General features: G+C 36.3%; 1 protein-coding gene across 2 annotated transcripts in view; it reads right to left on the bottom strand.

The window, feature by feature from the left end:
- Nucleotides 1-21533, bottom strand: part of TRIM42 (tripartite motif containing 42) — a 55319-nt gene that overhangs the window by 21076 nt on the left and 12710 nt on the right. For both annotated transcript variants that reach the window (XM_031959831.1, XM_031959830.1), the window contains exons 2-3: nt 14322-15019; nt 7260-8113 (exon numbers count right to left, since the gene is read on the bottom strand). In XM_031959831.1, the coding sequence (XP_031815691.1) occupies nt 7260-8113; nt 14322-15019 (1552 nt within the window). The remainder of the gene's footprint in view (nt 1-7259; nt 8114-14321; nt 15020-21533) is intronic.

Here is a 21533-nt window from a genome sequence, read left to right as displayed (position 1 = left end):
CACACTCATGAGCTATTGAGCTCAGTACTTTTTCTTTGATAGGCGCACCAATGAACATGTTTTGAAATATTCTTTCTGACATCAACATTAATTGGTTAGGCAAAAACCATTTTATATAGAAATTAAGTTCTACCCCCTTAAAGCTAGTTTTATTCTTAATGACTATATCTCTTTAATAGCAATTGGAATTCTATAGCAAAAGAATATGCTGTTTACAACTTACTGGTAATGAGTTCATTACTTAGCTAGCTGCTCTTCAGACATCAGGTATAGATTCTTGCTCAGACTCTATATTCAAAGCCATTCCAAGTTGGTTGAATATGCTAGAACTTACTCTGGCATAATCTTGGAGGACTGGAGCTAGCTCTACATTACAACAGCAGAATAAGGATAGGTACAGGGCAACTTCCTCTTCCAGTGCAGGTTGCCACCTTTTCTGCAACTTACAGCCTTAGAGTTGCCTAGAGCATTGAGAGTTTAAATAACTTGCTCAGCATAACATAGCCAGTTATATATGTTAGAACATATATGTCAGAAATAGTTTTCTTGACTTTAAGGTTAGTCCTTCCTGGAACTAAGTTTTAAGTTCCTTTAAGTCCTCCTTAATAGGCAGTGACTTGGCAGAAGACATTCTATCATTTCTCCAGTATGTATTGAAGAACTCTAGGAATATGGAAATGCCTCGGGCTCTAACTTAGCCTTTTCTTATTTTTCACCTCCACAACATCTGCCACACCTGTCACCTTTCCGACCTCATACCACAGGCAACCTAATTTAGGCCTTTATTACCTCTTGTTGGAACTGTTGCCATGCCCCCTATCTAAAAGGCCTTCAGTATTCAGCCTTTCCCTGACTAAATCATCTTCCCTACAGTGACTCATTTGCAAGAATAGTGTGATTGTGCCATTTCCCAGGTCTAGAAGCTGGAAGGGCTCCCTACTACCTCAAGATGCTACAATTGACCTCCTACAAGAGGCTTTTTCTGTGTTCCCCAACTTGATGGTGCTGCTTCTACCCAGTAATTACTTGTATTTATTTGATATATGGTTTGCTTTTTGCTTATCTTTGTTTCCCTATGATAGAAGCAAGTTCCTTGAAAGTAGGAATTGTCCTGCCTTTTACTTTGTTTTCTTCAGTGCTTAGCACAGTGTAGTGTCTAATTAATGCTTGCTGATTTGAGTGATCCTCAAAGAACTGATACTGAATGGAAGTTATAGTATCTGAAATTATTCCATGTATATTTTATTCTATTTCTGTTTCTACCAAGTTCTTGAGGGTGAGAAATGTATGATTTTTGGCTGTTTCCCCATTGCCTGACACAAAATTTTTCTGGCTCATAGTGGGTGTTTAATAAATGTTTGTTGAAATGAATTATATTAAGGAGAGAATATTTTCTGTTGTGTATGAAATCTTTCCTGATGATGTTAATTCCTTTAGCTTTTTGGCCTTAGTGACACGGCAAATCAGTGTATTCAAGGAACAGTCAAAAAGAATACTTAATTCCCCCTCCTAGATCTTAAATTTACAAATGAAGCAAACTATAATTCAAGCAGCTTTTTATGGAGGCAACATAAAAGCCTCTCACAATATGATCCCAAACTACTTACATATTACCATCAAATGAGATCATGTCTGAAAAGTACCTATTATATTATTTGATTCATTAAAACATTCTTAATAAATGCTTGTTCCTTTCCTTCTTTGTACTCTTAATTCAACCAAACTGATCTTCTTGCTTTTCCTCATACACAAAAATCCATTTTCTGTCTGTCTTGTCATTAGCTGTCTCTCATCTCAACTCAGCTCTGCCTCTCAGAATCACTTAGATTCTTTCCCATAACACCCTTCACATGAAAGCCTTCCCTGATTCTCCACTTCCATTCACCTTGTATTTGGTTTTTTTTTTTTTTTTTTTTTTTTTTTTAACATAATGTGAGGTTCTCTGAAGGCAGGCAATGTATAGTTTTAGCTTTCCTATTTCTCTTCCCCTTCCATTACTCTCTCTGCCCCTCAATACCAAGTAAAATGTCTGGAATATAATAAATGCTTATTTGTTGACTGATTGATTGACTTGATTGATATTGGTCAGGAAATTTTCTCTACCAGTGCAGATAGTCAACTGTTCTGCAAAGCTATGGTTTCACATATTTGCCCAGGGCATGGAGAAGTTAAATTAAATGACTTGTCTGAGATCACAAAAGCAAACAAATTAATTCCAAGTCTTCCAGATTCCAAGGTCAAATCTCTCTATCCACTATTTCATGCTGTTTCTTGTATTCCCTAAATGAGACTTTAAACTTGCCCACATTCAGGCTTGGTTACCATTTATAGATCCACTCTTGCCTTCTTCCTATACTGCTTACTCCCATTTAGCTTTTTTTTTAATTGTAAGGTGAGTTTATCATTTTCCAACTTGGAGATTTCATGATATATTCCATCTTCCAAAAGACTTTTGCAAATATTATATAAGATTGGAAAAAATAGTATAGTAGAGGTTTTAGAGTCAAAGAACCTGAGATTAAAATTCTATTTGTATGATGATCCTGAGCAAGTCACTTCATACTTTGGATCTATATTTCCTCTGTAAAAGGAAGGAATTGGAACTAGATAATATCTTAGATTCTTTTTAGCTTTAGTTTTATTGTTTGTTCTTTTCCATCCAGAAAAATTTCTATTTATCCCTGTCTTTTATTTCTTGATTACAAGCCAACTTCTTCTTCATGATACTATTTTTAAAATAATATGAAATTTATTAAAAATAAACAATGAGTGTTAAATGAAAATTCTATAATCTTCACCTCAGTTAATGAGATCACATAGGAATAACATTATAAATTCAATTCTCCTTCCATATGGTAGGGACATTTTTTAAGGCAGATAGTACCTTGAGTGCCCACCAAAATATTGCTTCAGACAAATTTATTTCATGCAATCAATGTACATAGGCCACTCATGAGGATATTAGACCATAAGAATCATTAATTTTGATCTAATACTAGTGAATAATGTAACTCATGATACTGGCAGTTAAAGTGAGGCAAAATGGAAGAATTATGTCATTTCCCCAAATTCAAGCAGCAATTTGGAGGTAGATTAGGTAAAGTGACCTTTTGGTAGGTCACACTATTTTCTGGTGTATAGAGCTCAGGGATTTGAAATGATTGCTTCTGTTCTGAGAGAAGAATGCATTTTTACACAGACACACATAAAACAGTTAAAGAACATTAATAATCAGCAAATTCGATATGAATTCATGATTTTTTGATTTAACCATTTATTTACTTTTGGCTTTTGGTAAGAGCTGTATCTAATAAGAAAAGCCACTGGTTTGGAGTAGAGACTTCTAAGTTCAAATCACACCTCACAACTGGACTACTGCACAGCTTGCTGATAGGTCAGCCTGTCTTGTCTCTCTACTCTAGTCCAGAATCAAATGCAAAATGGTCCATTTGACATACAAAGTTTTTCATAACCTGGATCCCACCTTTTATCTTTTCAGCTTTCTTATACCTTACTTCTCCTACATGTACCCTCTGATCCAGTGACACTGGCCTCTTAGCTGTTACTGAAGAAGATAGTGTCTCTCTCTGTTCTGGAAGATTTTCTTTGGCTGTCCCCTATGTCTGGAACACTCTCCTCTTTAACTTCACTTACTGACTTCCTTGGTTTCCTTTAGTTCTCAACTAAAATCCTGTCTTTTATAGGAAGCCTTTCCTAATCACTCAATTCTATTGTCTTCTCTCGGTTAATGATTTCCTATTTATTCTATATTTAGTTTGCTTTGTATATATTTATTTGTTATTTTGCTTGTTTTATGCTTGTTGTTTCTGTGAGGACAGAGGAACTTCCTCTTTTTATATCCCATTATGCCTGCCATATAGTAGGTGCTTAATAAATGTTGATTAATTGATTATGATTCATTGACTAAAACTGGCACCAATGTTTTTTTCTATTTAAAATCCCATGTCTAGAGGCAGGTAGAAGGGCTTCCTCTTTGACAGGATGCAATCAGATGCTCAAAGATAAATTCATACTTCCTGAATATTTTTCCTTGAAGTATCCAGGCTTCTACTGACTTTTGCTATAAACCTGTATCTTTATTAGTAAAGAACTTTGTTAGCTGTAAATCACCTACTGATATTCATTAGCATTTAGGTTACTTGGCTGGTAGGGATTTTTTTTCATTCTTAGTATATGTATTACCAGAACCTTGCATAATAGCTCACACAAAATAAATATTTAATAAATGTTTGTTGGGTGATTCATCTGAGCTTTTTTTTTTTTTTTTTTTTTTTTTTTTTTTTTTTTTTTTTAAATGATGACTTATCATGCAGTCCTAATTCCTAAAAGGGCACTTTGGAATCCTGAAGAAAGGGAGCTTGGAGGGAAGCTTTGACAGTGGGATTCCAGTAGTGAATGACTGAGGGAATCAGTCTCTAAGCTGGCAGTTGCTCTCATGATAAGAATTATAGCTCTTATAGCAGGGTTATCTTTTCTTTGCTCTGATTCTATTGATGGAAAAATTAAACAATGCAGTTCATTAAACATTTATTGAATCTGACATGTGTCTCCAGAAAAAATTTCAAGAGTTTCTGGGTAAATTGTAATCAATTTTTATCAACCATTGCTGCAAGTAGGTCAACCAAATGGGCTCATTTGTCATCTTCATGACCCCAAAAAGCTAAACTGTGAAATCTTCGATACTTATAATGCTTAGAAAAAGGAGAGGTATACTTGAGGATGGAAATCAATTCTGATTGGTTAACAAGTAATGAAAAGAATAAATATTTTAATAAAAGGTAGGGTTATTCTAATGAGAAGCTGAGGGACAGGACTGATCACTCAGTTTTGGTCAAAGAGAATTATCTATATCCCTATCATCTATCTGATAAAAGGAGGAGTTCACACTTCTCTAAGCAAAACACTGTTAGGGGTCTCTGCCCTAACTCCCTTATGTGACCAACACTGCCACTTGCAATGGTGAAGACTGTGAGCAATGAGGGGTGAGAGTCAGGTGGTGTAAGACTCCGTTTATTACAAAGACTGCAGGTCATTTTATCATCTTGGTGCTTGTTTCTAGGTACTACTTCATACATAATCACTTCCTAGCCTATAGTAGATACATGATTCTCTACAGGAAGCTACACGTAGATATGTTGTGTGCATTCTCTTCCTCATTAGGATATCCAAGGTCCTCCCCTCTAAGGTCTGGCACATGCCTCTCCTGTGAACTGTCACGTTGCTCCTTAGGGTGGAACCCCCTTCCTCCTAGTACCATATTGTTCATCCTTACAAGGCTACCCTCAGATTACCTGAGCCGTGCCCTGTGCTATGTCCAAGGCTGGTGGGAGGTTGGCAGGCCCTCTTACAAAACACTATGGACCAGAATCCATTAATTCACCTAACTTTACCTTTTGCACCTGAAAAAAAGGGAGCTCTTCCACTTGCCTATCAGAAGGATGTATGATTTTAAATGGGAATAATATTGGTGCCAATTTTAGTTAAGAATCATAATCAATCAATTAATAAATATTTTTTAAATATCTGCTATATATCAGGAACAATGCATTTCCTTTCAGAATCAGCCCTATACTTCAAAGGCTGCCTGAGAAATTTCTAAATGAGGAAATAAAAAAGGAGGAAAACCTTGGTCTGAATTCAATAATTAGTTATTAAATACAAAAGAGAAATAATAATTTTTCTTATGTGCAAGGCACTATATATCAAGGAATTGGAATAGAGACAGAGTTTAAAAATAACTCAGTTATTTCCCTCAAGAAACTCACAATTCACTAGGGCAGACTTATACAAGTAAGTATAATACAAGCTCCAGTACAATTGGGCAAAGATGAGAACCAGGAAAAAAGAAATTTGAGGAAGGTGTGAATTAATTGTTGGGAATAAGAGAAGAGTTAGGAGAGGAGATGGGGTCTGAGTAGAACCTTAAAGAAAACATTTTTAAAAAGGTAGAATTTGAAGAAAGAATTCATAGGAGTCAACAGAGGTGGGAGAGCAAGGTATGACTAGAGAATAACCAGTAGTCAAATTTGGCTGGATTATAGTTGTTGTGATGGGAACTGTCTGGAGAGAAAGATTGGAGCCGCATTTTAAAAAAAAAAATTCTTTTATCTTATAGGTATTAGGAAGTTACCAAAGGTGTCATATCAAAAAGAACTATTTCCACATTTTCCAGATAGAAACTTCTCTCTTTAAGTACAATTTTTTTTTTAATCTTAACCTTTTTGTTTAGAAATATTTGGAGAATAAACTCTCTTGCTTTCTTAAATAAAGTGAATGTTTAATTTTTTTTTTTTGCTAGTGATGCAGCCATCCCTAAAAAAATAATGTAAATACATTGATATTAAGAGCTACAAAAAAGTATAATGGGCCAAATTCTCCCAACTCCTACATTAAATGGTATTATATTGATAAAATTGCTGAGTTCTTGTGTTTATATTTTCTCCCTATTAGATTTGATGCATTACTTTTTGCAATTACTTCTTTCCTGTTATTTGTCAGTGTCTTTGCCTTTAGCAATATCCTTTCCCCTCTCTTTCCTTTAAGATTTTTTTTTTTTTGCTAGCTTGAGTGGGATAGCAAACATAGCTGAGCTTTGTTTATAAATGAGTCTAAAGTTAGCACTAAACCAAACCAGCTCAAAGTTCTGAGCAATGATAATACCAGGAGTGAGCAACAGATCATGAGTCAGAAGGCCTAGGATTGAATTCTAGCTGTGCCACTAATTAAATGTGTGACCTTAGGCAAGTAATTTAATTTTTTTGGTGGGGTGGGAGGGGAGGAGATCTCAATTTCTTCACCTGTAAAATGAGAAGGGTCCTGGACAAGATGACTTCCAGCTACAACTTAGGAATATTTTCAGTTTTACTTTGTGATATATATTTTGTCTACTCAGGAGTCTTTCTTTTGTTGTTGTGTTTTTAATCTTAGCTATATTCCAAATGGATGAGGTTCCCAAATAATTGATTTAAACAATCTGTTGAGATTGATTTGGTTTCCCAAGTAGGATGACCTACTTGAGGAGAAAATGGTGACTGCTTTAATGTCTGCTAGTCAGCAATATTTCTCATTATAAGTGAATATAAGCTTTTAGATACAAATTAGTTTCTGGGCAGCTGTATAATGTGGCTTATTCTTCAAAGTCTGATCTACTTTTCCTATCAACCATTGTAAGCATAACCATGACCCCTTCCTACTGTCCCAGCACTAATCTCATAAAATGCGGAAGAGAGAAGACTTACTTTGGCAGCTCTTGGATACACCAGTGTCTGGTAGATGACAAGGAGCCCTGGAACTTTCAAATTCCCTTCGTTGCTGATATACCAGTTGTGGAAGCTGCTGTAGGTCTGGACTTTTGCCCCTTCTGGAGGGGTGGAACAAAAGCTCTGATCTTCAGTAGGTGCTACCCAGTAAGTAAAGAAGCCTTCGGTGCCCCTGGGAGTGGAGATGGATTGTGTTCTTCCATACATTTCAAATCCTGTTTTATTCTTCTCAGCAGGGCATCCTGGGAGGGACTGTGAAGAGTAGGTACGTTGAAATATTTGGCGATTGGTAACATTTTGGGTACTGAAGGTGACTCTTCGAGTAATCATCATTTCAGAATGCACAGGATAGGGACCGGGTGAAAAATCACCAGAGCATGAATCTTTTAGTTGCTGGCTAGGGAAAATGGCATGTAATGAATTTGCCAACTCTGTGAAATTCAAATGAAGGACCTCCATGCTGCTGACCTTAAGTTGTGGGTCAGGCCGATATGTATTTTGTATTCCCTCCTCTATTTGGTCTACCAAAGATTTAGCAGACTGTAGAAATGCCACCTGACCTGTCTCTTTCAAAGCTTCTTTACAAAACTCAATAAGTCCATCCATTTCCTTAATTTTAATAGTCGTGGTACACACATATTTTTCAATTTCCTTCTGCCTGCATCCTTCCATATTCTCTAGTTGTTCCACAAGGGATTTCTCTTTTTCTTGAAGAATACGTCTCAGTCTTAGGAATCCACCTCGAATATTTTTCCTTTGTGACTCTTTGTTGACTTTAATGCTTTTCTTTAAAACATTGAATTCTGTCAGGTCATTATCAATCTCACATCGGACTGTAAAACAATATGAGGCAGTAATTTCAACTTCTAGTCAAATACTTTTTAACCTTCCCTGATTTAGGAGGCATCCTCAAACTATAGCCAGTCAGAACAACTGCTCTTTCCACTAGCATCTGATTTCTAAAACATTATTTAGCATCAGTGAGTAATATACAATTTGGAATTTGTTCTATAATACCATTTCTCTCCCTCTCCTCCCCTTAAATTCCTTCAGAAGGTTTACTACTCCAGTGTGATACTTTCTTCTTGCAGTAGTCAATCAGAAAATGAAATGGAAGTGGAGTCAAAAGACTTGAATTAAAATTCCGACTCACCTTAGAGAACATGGGTGACCATTTAACTCCTCTGAGTCTCAGTTTTCTCATCTATAAAATGAATATAATAACACACCTCCACAACCTCACAGGACAAGTCATTTAATCTCCCTAGATCAATAGTTTCATTATCTATAAAATGGGGACAATAAGTTGGAAACAAAATAGGGTGAGCTGTCCCTATTGATCAAGACTTCCCTTGATAATCATTTTAACCATATTTCACTTGTTTCAAAATCCTTGGGGGAATGGTAAAGTAACCCATTGAGATATTGCTGTCTGTTTTTAGAGACAGCTATCTAATTATTTTAAGTTAATGCATTTGCAGAGGAAAAGGAAAGAATCATGTTGCAATAACATCCACACCTACCAGAAAATTAGTTACCATAAGACCTATTTTCTTGAAAGATTTGATTGGCTCTTAGCAAAATTGGGAATTTGATGGTTTCTTTAGTACCTCCAAATTCTCTACATTTTTTTTCTTCCACCTGTTCTCTTTTGTTATTTCCAATTCTGATGCTTTTAAGAAATCATCTGTTAGCAGAGGATATGATCATAGCTTTAGAAAGGACCTTGAAGGTCCTTCATCTAATCTAATCTCCCCAATTAAAAGATGGAGAAATTCAGGCCTAAAAAGGCTAAGTGACCCACAAGGTCACATAAATAAGAAGTTCCGGAGTCCAAATTCAAATCCAGATCCTCTGGTTTCAAATCAGACATTCTTTTTGCTATTCTGCAATTAGTCAATACCATTTTAGTCTGAATTCAATCACAAAGTTCCCCTAGATGAAAGGATGGGATGAGGTGCATATTATTACATTTTAGGTTAGTTTGTTTCACTGGGGAAAGACTGATTTAGTCCTCATGTGAGATGGAACAGATTATACTACCAGGGGTGTGTGTGTGTGTGTGTGTGTGTGTGTGTGTGTGTGTGTGTGTGAGAGAGAGAGAGAGAGAGAGAGAGAGGAGAGAAGGAGAGAGAGAGAGGGAGAGAGGGAGAGATATGTCATTTTTGTATCTTTCCTATCCACCAAAAAAAAGAGAGTATCAGGAAAAAAGTGTTACTGTAACCCAAATCTTTTTTTTTGGTCTCCTATAACTGGAACTCTGTTACTTACTATGGGACCTTGGACAAATCAGGTCATTTTAACCCTCTGGATCTCAGTTTTCTTAACTATAAAATGGAGAGTTTAGATGAAATGATTTCTAAAATATCTTTTAGGGCTAAAATCTATAATTTCTAAATGGTCAATATTTTAATAAATATTAGAGCAAAAATAAATTTTAGCAACATCCAATTAATGGGGAAATCTGGGGAGGGATTTGTGCTTCAGGATAGAAAATAAAATCCAGCCTTTGGAGTTTCAAAGGTATATCTACTAACCAAGACACCCATTCTTGCAAGAATGAAAAATAAATCTTTCCTTAATTTATTAAAAAAAATGAATTTTAGATTTTTATATTCACAAACTAACAAAATGCCTTTAGATCTGTAAAAGGTGTTTAAACAAGGGAAAGCATCGATTGTCTAGATTTGGGTTCCCATAGATTTTAACTTCTCACCTCTATCAAGACCTGTGAGTGGGATTACACACTCACCTACGTATATAGGTTGACTTAGGGTTTATCATTTTCTAGAAATTTTAAGTCATTGGAGAGGAGAGATATGGCTCCCTTGGTGCCACTGAAATGCTATGATATGGGTGGCTACATAATTCTTCAATATATTCTAAAGTTAAATTAGTAAATTGTTGTCTTAAAAGAAAATTATGATGGGTTTGTCAACTAAAATGTTAGAACAAAACCAGTCTTCTCTTTCTGCTCTAGCTCATATACAAAATTATTCCATTTGCAAATAGAGCAGTCATTTTTAAGATTGTCAAATAAGGTATAGTATCACAGAGATAGAATTAATTTGGGTTTAGTATTGAATGAAGTTATTTCAAGAGCCCAAATCACTTTTAATGAGTGAAAAAAAATTGATCAGGACAAGAAGATAGCAGAGGCAAATAAATGAACAAAATCTATTGATTTTGATTGACTTGGTAGGAGGCTAAAAAAGAAAAAAATAAATTTTAAAGTTTATATTAGGTTAGTAGGACATACTACTTTAATTGACATTTTCTAAATCACTGCTATTAGACTATAAAAGTCAGTGGGGTTTTTGTTTGTTTGTTTGTTTTTTGTTTTTGTTTTGCCAAAGCAACAACAAAAAGAACAGAAAAGTTTCTTTACACACAGTACATACTTAACTGTTTGTTTAATTGAATTGAAAACAGAATTCAGCTCTCCTTTATATTAACCTCCTATGCCAATTTGGGAATTGATTTTTTCCACTTGCAAACTCCTCCCTAGAGAAAACTTCCCCAAGTCATTAAACCATTATAAGGGTAGGTAAGTCATCTTTCAAAACTCTTATCACTTGCAGTACTTGAAGTCAATTAAATAATTACTGGCTGATCTTTAGGCCTTAATTTACAAAAGCCTTTGATCTAACCTAACTCATTTGACACTCTGAAGAAAGTAATATGAAATATTATAATTCCCTTATTCAAATGATCTCTTTAGAGAGATCAAGTGATTCACAAAATCAGAAAAGGAGGTTATGGTTCTTTGCTTTTTACAATAGTATTCATTGTGGGGTTTTTTTTCCCTAAACAATAACTTCCCTGTTGAATTTAAAATAATTCATTATTTGTCACATCTTTTCAGGAATACAGATTCTAGGCAAAATAGAATATATCTATAGCTGATGGGTATTGGTGAAAGGTAGTACTGGATTTATAGTGAAATTTTTGGAGTAAGAAAATCTTGTTTTCATTACATTTAATGATGTGAAATGATTATATATCATGGGTAGCTGGGTGGCATATTGGATAGAACAGTAAGCCTAGAGGCAGGAAAACCTAAGTTCAAATATGGGCTTAGACACTAGTTGTGTGACTTTGGGCAAGTTACTTAACACCCTTCTTTCTCTCCCTCTCCCCCCATTTGTCTCAGTTTCTTCATCTGTCAAAGAAATGGCAAACCACCACTCTAGTACCTTAGCCAAGAAAACCTCAAATGATTTCATGAAGAATTGGATATGACTGAACCATAACAATTACATCATAATTAGTAGCCTATTAATATATTAGTAAAAATCTGCTTTATATATACCAGTGACAGTAATAAAAATAATAATTCACATTTTATAGTGCTTTAAAGAATCAAGTACTTTTCCTATAATAGCCCAAATGATTGCTGAAATTTCAGTCCATTTGGCAAAGGGAAGAATTTCAGGGGGAAGATGTTTTGGAGCAAAGAAATTGTCCCATGTTTCAATGAATTTCTGTTAATGGACAAGCCTGGCCCCAGCCATAGGTATTAAAATGATACTTATTTGAAGATTACATAGTGCTTTGGGCAAAATACTTTGAATATAACATCTCATTTTATTCTGTTGCCAACCCTGTGAAGTGAGTACTATGGCTAGTTCTATTTAATAGACGAGGACACTGAGGCTCCAAAATTTTAGTGTCTTATTTGTGGTCATACAGTTATTTAAGTTTGTAGGAAGAATTAAAACCTTGGTTCTCCCTGACTCCACCCTAATCTAAAATTCTTCCCATTGACAAAGAGAGGTTGGATCTTTGAGATAGAAGTATAAAAGGGAGGTGTGACAATAATAAAAACAATAACTAATATTTATATAGCACTCTGATTTGCAAAACTCTTTACAAACATTAAATCATTTTATTCTTCAACTTTACAGGTAGGTACTGTTATTATTATCCCTATTTTGGATTGGGGAAAATAGGCAGAGTTGAAGTGATAAGTAGGGCCACAGAACTTTTAAATGTCTGAGGCAGGATTTGCATTCCAATCTTTCTAACTCAATATCAATGTGTTATGTATTTCAATATCCAGTATTTTATCTACTCAATCACCTAGTTGTTAAAGAGGATGCCGATTTTTTTAAGGAGGAAAATATCTTTCATGGTGATTTTCCCATTTTAAAGTAATTAATTTTATATTTTCAAAAAGATTATGGGCTTAAAGCTGAAAAGGCAATCTAGACCAACTTTCTTATTTTACAGATAGGGAAACTGAGGTCTGGCAAGGGTCAGCAAGTAAGTACAGGCAGGATTCAAATGGAAATCCTCTAACTTCAAATCTAATTCCCCATTCATTAGACTCTGTCACTTTCCTGACCATCTTGCTCCTTGGGTCCCTTAATTCCCTGTAATCTCCAGGATCTAATATACATGCATACTATTGTTTTTCTTTTCAGATCATTCATTATCTGGCTCCTCTCCATCTTTTCAGTCTCTTTACATATTGTTCTGCTACACATACACTCCAATGCAATGAAATTAGCCTTCTTCACACATATTCTCTACATTTTAACACTGCATCATTTCACTACCTGTCCCCCATTCTAGGAATACTCTCCCTCCTCATTCATCTCTGCCTTCTGGCTTCTTGCAACTAAAGACACATCTTCTACAGGAAGTCCTTCCTAGCTCCCTTCTGATCTTTCCTTTGAGAACATCTCCAACTTACCCTTTATATATCTTATATATAGGCAGCTGGGTGCAGCATTGAGCCTGGAGTTAAGACTATCTGAGTTCAAATCTAGTCTCAGACACTTACTAATTGTGTGACCCTGGCCTTTGTTAGCTTGATAAAATGGGGATAATATAACACCTATCTTTCATATTTGTAGTGAGTACCAATTGAGATAGTATTTGTGAAAGTGATTAGCATGGAAACATAGTAGATGTTATATGCTGATTCCCCTTATTGCACATAGTAGGTATTATAATATATGCTTATTCCTCTCATATGCACCTAGTTAGTTATTTTCATGTTGTGTCCCCTCATTTAGTTTATGAGCTATTTGAGGGCAAAGATTGTTCTCACCCTTCTATCTCCAGCACAGTGCCTGGCATGTAGTAAACACATGATAAATGCTTGTTGATTATTGATTGTTAATGACAAGGACCTATTGGTATAGAGACCTGCTTTTAAAAAATTGGTCATTAGAAAACCATTTAGTCTACCTTCCAGATGCCTGAAAGTTGTGAATCATCTGTGTGATGACTTTTTCCCCTCTACATCTGAATAGTGGCTGCTATCTCTTTGCCTCAGGCATTTCCAATGCAATTCTTGATTCCTTTTCTCTTTGTACAGAGCATTCCCTGAAAGCGCTGTGAGGGCTCCAGACCTATATAGATCAGCGGAACAGGGAATCACTGAAGTTTTTTTTTTTTTTTTTGAGGAATTACTATATTCCCGGCTCTTGGTTGATTTGGGAGTCATGGGATGGAGGCTTAGAGTAAAAAGTCTAAACATCAGTTATACCTATGTGAAATAGCTTGTTTGGGGCAGATAAATCATTTAATAAGTTTTTTTCATATTACATTTTAGGCACTTGTTGAATGATTGCTGAATGTATGGGTGAATGGGTGGGATGAGTGAAATTCATTTGTGCTAATAATGGAAGGTGTTCTTTCCCACCTCTTCTTAGCTTCCAATTCACTACTGTCCTTAATGCAAGCATTTCCGGGAAGAGTAAAACAGCTTTAGCAAAATACAAGCTTTCCCAGGAAGAATAAAATAGTTTTAGAATTGGAGGTAGCCTTAGATGCCATCAAAGTCCCAACCCCTTTATTTTATTTATTAGATGAGGAAACTGAGGAAACTTAACAGAGAGGCTGTGATTTGCCGTCGGTCACACAACTAAACTAATCTGAGATAGCATTTGAACTCGCTCTTCCTGGATTCCCAGTCCAGGGAAGTCCTATTCCCTATATCAGGCTGTCTCCGGGTTTTCTTAGTGCGGAGGCCCCACCCGAGGCCCCATTTGGGAAGGGGGATACAGGTGGGCAAACAAAACTTCCAACCTGATTTGAAATTGGCGATGGCGCTGAAGAGAGCCGCGGACAGCTCCGAGCAGGCTTCCACGAGGCTAATGACATCATGCCCATCGTGGTAGATGTTCCTGCAGGTTTGACAGAGCAGCTCGTTGTCCTTCCGACAGTACTCGGTGATCTTGTTATTCGGGTGGTAGACGCAGATCTTCTCCTCCTGCTCCTGGGTACTGGCGTCTACGAAAAGGTGGTCATGCATCGCCGTTTCCGAGTGGATGTTCTTGAGACACTCGATGCAGAGGTTCAGGCGGCAGGTGATGCAGTGTTTGTAAGCCAGCCTGCGCTCCCGGCACACCTGGCAGTAGGAGGGGTTCGCGGTCCTGTCGAAGCGCCAGGTGAGAAAGTCGTGCTCCTGCATGTAGCGCCTGGTGAGGCGGCTGCGCAAGTAGTTCTCAGGCAGCAGCACCACCTTGCTGTTGGGCAGGCAGTGGGCCCGGTGGCAGATGGGGCAGGTGAAGATGAAGAAGCTCTCTGTGATGTCGGACGTGTCTTGGATCTTCTGCAGGCACTTCCCACAGATGCAGTGGGCACAGGGCAATATGTAGGAGTGCAGGCGCAGCTTGCCGCAGGTGGGGCAGACGAGGTGTTCCATCAGGTTAGTGTTTGTCTTAGTGACCAAGGAATCGCAGCTTTCATTCTTCCAGAGAGATCTTGAACCAAAGAAACCCCGCCTGAAAGGAGAATTATGGAACCATGGTGTGTCAGAGACAGTGGGGAGGGAACCTTAGTCTTCTAGCCAGTGGTTCTCAAACTTTTGTTTTCAGTATTTTTATGTTGTTAAAAAACCATGGAGGATCTGTTCAAAGAGTTTTTGTTCACATGGGTTATATTTATAATTGTTTACTATATTAGAAATAAAAAATGATTTTGAATTTGTAGACGCTCCGAAAGGGTTTCAAAGACCCCAACAATTCTTTGGACTATACTTTGAGGACCACTGCCCTAGACCATCTAATCCAACCCCCGTGTTTAACAGATGAAGCCCAGAGACAATAAGGAACTTGCCCAAGAGAACACGGGATTCAAACCCAGGTCCTTTGATTCCAAATTCAGTAGCATTCTTTCCACTGTACCAGATGTCAGTTCCTTTATTTTAGAGATGAAAAAACTGAAGCCCAGAGAAGGAAGTGGTTTTCCGGAGATCACAAAGCTAGGTAGTAGCTGATCCCGGACTAGAATCTTCTTATGTTGATTCTAGTTAAGTCATGACCCTGGAAGTATTTATTTTTAATAAGAATAAGAATATAGCCACTCTGTGAGATAGACAAAAATAATCCCTACCCTCAACTCCAGTCTTTCTTTGTATCTCCAGTGATAAGGGCAGTTCCTGGCAAGTGTTACCTTTTTGTTGAAATGGATGCTGAGGAATACCAAGTTGTAATGTAGCTTAATATTACAACAGATTGGCATTAGATGAGGGACTCAAATCCAGGTATTGTGCTGCCAAATCCTATACAGTTCCACTGCTCCACATTACCTTTCATTTTGCTAGTTATCATGAGGATTATTGAAGGAGAACGTTATCATTGCCTTTGAGGATTTAACTGAAGGCACTGCTAGGGACCTACTGTACATGAAACATTGAATAAAATGGTACTGTCCTTTAGGGACTGAACATTTCACAAAGGGAACACACTACATACACAGGCAAGTAAAGTAATGGTCACTATGAGAAATTCAACACCAACTCCTGTTCAGGAGACAGCCATTTTCACCAAGGGCTAACCAACTACCTGGGAGAGCCTAGCTGGGGCAGCTGAGCCCCCTGAGGAAGAGATAGGAGGCAGTAAGGGCCAGGCAGTTAAAATCATCACTGCCACCTTGGGCACCATTCCCCCTCTAACCTTAATGGAGATAGCCCAAGACCTAGTGTGCTCAGGGCATTGTTCTTACAAACTAGTCATTGGTCACATGTATTGAGTACTTTAAAGTTTACAAAAGGGCTTCCTTGAAACAATATGTGAGATGACTTATGAAGAAACTGAAGCTCATTCAGGGAGTTTAAATGATCGATTCAAGGTTACCTAAATCTTAAATGTAGCTTTGCCTGTCTCCCGACTCTTAGATGTCAGTGACCCACAGATCGTTATCTAGTTCTCTCCTTCACCGCTTCCCACTACTCACACTAATAGACTGTGGGGACTTTTTCATTTTTGTTTATGTCCAGAGCCTAGCACAGTACCTTTGTTAGGTTCTGCTGCATTGAATTGATTATACTCAGATTGATTTTTCTAATTGCTTCCTCCTCACCCTCAATATGACATGTTCATTCCCAATATCTGCTCATGATATTTTCTCATGACATCTCCCTCTTGATGTTCCTTCCTGATTTCTCATCTAAATATTTTTTTCTTTGGAGGACTGGCTCAAGTCTAATATCCACTATGAATTTTTTCCCAATTACTTTAGTGAAAAAAGTAACTTGAAGTAAGGAATCTTGGGTTCATATCCTGGCTTTGTTACTTACTATGTCTGTGATCCTGGGTAAATCATTAACTTCTCTCAGATTCAGTTTCCTCATTTGGAAAATGAGAATAAAAATACAGGCATATTTCATTTTAATGACTTCACTTTATTGTACTTTGAAAATATTGGTTTTTTTTTGTTTTTTTGGTGTGTGTGTGTGTGTGTGTGTGTGTGTGTGTGTGTATCTGTGTGTGTGTCTGTGTCTGTGTATATGTTTAAACAAATTGAAGATTTGTGGAAACTCCATTGAGCAGACCTGGTAATGCCATTTTCCCCAACATCAAATGCTCACATCGTTGTCTCTCTGTCACATTTTGGTAATTCTTGTAACATTTCAAACTTTTTCATTATTATTATATCTTTTATGGTGATTTTTGATGTTGTCATTGTATTTGAGGTATCATGAACTAAGCCCATGCAAGACAGTAAAACTAATAGATAATGTTGTATATATTCTAACTCCATTGACCAGCTATTCCTTGTCTGTCTCCTAAAACTGTAGCCTTTTTTATTCCCTGAGACATAGCAATATCGAAATTAGGTCAACCAATAACCTTACAATGCTTCTAAGTGTTCAAGTGAAAGGAAGAGTCAATTTATGAGGCAAACTTCATTGTTTCAATTAAAAAATTGCCACTCTGATTGGTCAGCAGCCATCAAACACTGAGTCAAGACTCTCCACCAGCAAAAAAGATTGTCATTTGCTGAAGGCTCAGATGATGGTTAGCTTTTTTTTTAAAGCAATAAAATATTTTAAAATTAAGATATATCGATTGGTTTTTTTTTTAACACAATACTGTTGTATACTTAATAGACTATAACATAGTATAAACACAACTTTTATATGTACTAGGAAACTGAAAAAATGACATGTATTATTTGCTTTATTGAGATGGTCTGGAACTAAACCAGATATGAGGTATGCCCATACATAGTAAAGTGGACAGACCTCTGGCTCAAGTCAAAGAATCTGGGTTTGAATCACTACTTGTATCACTTTGGAAAAGTCAATGAATCTTTCCAGACTTCAGTTTTTTCATCTGTAAAATGAGATTGGACTGGATGGTCTTTAAGGTGTCTTACAATTCTATAGAGTTGTGATCCTAAAATCCTATGACTTTATAACCACCTCAGCTCTAAATTTAGGATCAATTTATGATCCTAAATAGAAGTTTTCCTATATGTTTCACAGGGTTGTTGTGAGCAAAGAGCTTTACAAATCTTAAAGTACTATAAAAATGTGAGATATTATTATTAATACTGCTGATCACACTGTTCTCCCCTTTTTCTGAATTCCTATAGTACTTATAGTATGTACCATATAATTTATCTTTAATTGCTCCCCCCATTAGTTAATAGAATGATAGAATTTTAGAGTTGGAAAAGACCATAAACACTTCAAAGACTCCAGAGGGAGATGGCAGCTTCAGAAAAACAAAACCATGTGAACTAGGAAGGAGCACTGATTGCCAAAATCAGCAAGGGAGGGTAGGGTTGTATAAGGACAGAATCTGGGAAAGAAATGAAATACCAGAAATGAGCAAATAGTGATAATATTTCAACAGAAAAGCCTTGAAGATCCAAGTCTTCAAGTCCTTCTCCATAGGATCTCTGAACTAGTTGGTAAGATCTAACGATTGGCTTTTGTCCACCTCTGTAAGAGAAGGAATCTGATAATAGCCACAAAACTGGATCCAGAGCATGCAAGGCAAAAGAGATCCTTCATCTGGACCTCTAATTTGGTGACTAGTTAAAAAGGTACCCACGAATTCTGGATGAAAGATGGAAGATGGATATGTAGCATAGTCCATCTTCCCCATATCATGGTTCTTGAATCTTTTGAATCTTCTTAGGTACAATATAACTATTTTGAGATAATTATTTTGTCAGTTCATCTATCAAGTTGCCAATCATCAATTCTCTATTGCCAGATGATATAAAGAATACATAATTCCAAAAGCAAAAGCATTTAATTAAAACATGAAAAAATCTTAAAAGAAAAAGGAAAATCAAATAGTAAACCCATACTTAGCATCTATACATGAACAGGTGCAATGTCCTGAATATCCAGAAGAGTTATAATCTGCTTCTTCTTCAATAGCTTTGATTCCTCAGTACAATGGAAAGGCTACAGTGGATTCAGGATTCATGACTCCAGTGGTAAATGCTTTGGATGTGATGCCATGTGTTTCCTGGAGTTCTTTGCAGGAGCATCTTGGGACAGTCTGGAAAAGGGATGAAATATCTCACTTCAGTTCTGGAATCATCGGGGCCCACTGTGATTCCTGGTTTTGGAAATACCATGGCACACCTTTGCCAGGTTTATTTAAGCTATCCCACATTCAGGTCTCTTTTCTTCTCTTTCCTTGTTCATGCTACCCACATGACTCCAGAAGCTGTGTTTTTAAAGTTGCCTCCTTGAATAGCATTCCCCTCTAGAGGCCTTACTCTGTGATAGTACCAGGTTTGCTAGCCCAAGCAGTACAGGAAATGAAATCTTATGGTCATCAGTACTACTACAAGAGGCCTCAAGATATAAAGAACCATGTTGTTCCTATTTAATTATGTTTAGGAGTGGACAAGGGAGGGACAATAATGAGAGCAGCATTTTTAGAAAGATTATTATGATGTTGGTGTGTAGGAAAGATTGAATGGGACAGAGGCAGGAAATTCAGTTAAAACACTATTGAAAAGGCAGCTAGGTGGCTTAGTGGAATGGCCTCAGATATCTACTAGCTGTGTGAACCTGGGAAGTCACTTTATTTCAAGTGCCTCAAAAGACAAAACAACAACAACAAAACAAACCACTATTGCAGTAGTCAAGGTATGAAATGAGGAGGGCCTGAGTTAGAACAATAGCAGTCAAAACGGAAAAGGACAGATAAATGAGATTGTGAAAGAAGATCATATAAAACTAGGTGATTCATGATAGAAGAGGAAAAGGGAAGAGAGTCAAAGATAATTGAGATTTTGAACTTGGTTTAAAATTAGGAAAATGATAGTAACTTGGAGAGGAACAGAAAAATAAGAAGGAACTAATTGGAAAAGAGAAAAGGGTTCCAGGGGGTACAGCCAAGATGGTGGAAGTAGTAAAAATAAATTAATTTTTAAAAAGAAAAAAAAAAGATGATGTGCACATTTTTGGAATTATTTTCATTTTATATTTTCCCTAATCTATTGTTTCATTTTACACCACATTATCTTATATGGATTTCTCAATCTGTCTTTTTCTCCCTTCTTGCTGTCATTTTCTGTTTCAAATGTACAGTGTGTCTCTTCTATGTCCCTAATATGTGGTATAGGGAAAGAATGCTGTTTGGAGTGAAAACACCTGTGTTTGTTCTGGGCTATTACACTTTATAGCTGTGAAATCAAATGTAAACCACATCATCTCTCTTTATACCTCAGTTTCCCCATCTTTTAATGGAAGATAATCCTTGCACTCAAAGAATCAGAAAGAAAACATTTTCTAAGCTTTTAAATTCCATGTAAATGTGGTAGTTATAATCTACCATTTCAGACTTATTCCAGTCTTGCTTTTTCACTTATATTTTATATGTTTCACTTGCAGCTTGTGTTATTCCATTTAATTAAACAAACATTTTGAGATGCATACAACATATATACATATATGCGTATGTGTGTGTACATAGATGTTTTGTTCCCAGTATAACATAAGCTCCTTAAGGGTAGGAATCATTTCATTTTTTGTATTTATATTTCCAATATCTAGAACAGTATTTCATATATGATATATATTTAATAAATGTGTTAAGATTCTTAATATGCTGATTATTTAAATTCATTAGTTTATTAATTAAAGTTTGTTAATAAATTATGATTATTTAATTTATCTATATACTGTATGTATACCCTGCTGTTTCTCTCTGTGTACTCTGTATTCTGTCACTGTGTGTATCTCTGTCCCTATTTCTGTCCCTTTGTTTTTCTCTTTCTCTTTTCTCCCTTCTTTTTCTCCATTTCTCCCCCTTTATATGATAGATAGGAGAGTAGACCAAAAGTTACAGCTCTTTATTGAAATGGATATAGTGGCTGGTGGTCTAGGATGCAATGAAGACTCTGTAATAATAATGGCCAATAAGTGTATCTAAATTTTCAGAGTTTAGTATTAAAAGGGAGATTTTCCCTATCCATAGAAGCTATTTTGGCATATTTTCATGTTTGTGTTCAGTTAAAATTTTCATAATGAGGAAAAAAGGAAAATGATGAGGAAAATCATTATAATGTGGTGGAATGGCTATTGAACGTGGGATCTGAGGACCTGAGTGGTCTTTTATTACTTACTAGTGATATGCCCTTTTACAAGCCACCTTTCTGAGACAGTTTCCTTTTTATATAAAGGAAATAATAATATATGTACTTCTTTATCTCATATGATTATGGTGAAGACTTTAAAGTGCTTTGCTTATAAACAGTTGTATATTTTGTTTTAAGTTGTTATATATTTGCTAGATATCTTTTTTTTAAAGTGAATCTTCCTATATTGCTTATGTGAGAAGTACAGAGTACAAGGATTACTCTTAGGCTCAGATCCTACTCTTATTGGCAAAAAAGCTTTGACCAGCCCATTTTCTGAACTGATCTGATTTATCTGGAGGCTGCTTACTGGGAGGGACTCATCATATTAATGCTAAACTTAGTGCTGGTATCCAATTGACCTGACTGTACTATAGCTCAGAACTTTGGCTCCCCATAAAA

This window comes from Sarcophilus harrisii, chromosome 3, assembly GCF_902635505.1.
Source record: "Sarcophilus harrisii chromosome 3, mSarHar1.11, whole genome shotgun sequence".
NCBI lineage: Eukaryota > Metazoa > Chordata > Mammalia > Dasyuromorphia > Dasyuridae > Sarcophilus > Sarcophilus harrisii.
Note: the sequence above shows the minus strand (reverse complement) of the source record. Positions and strands in the feature narration are given on the sequence as shown.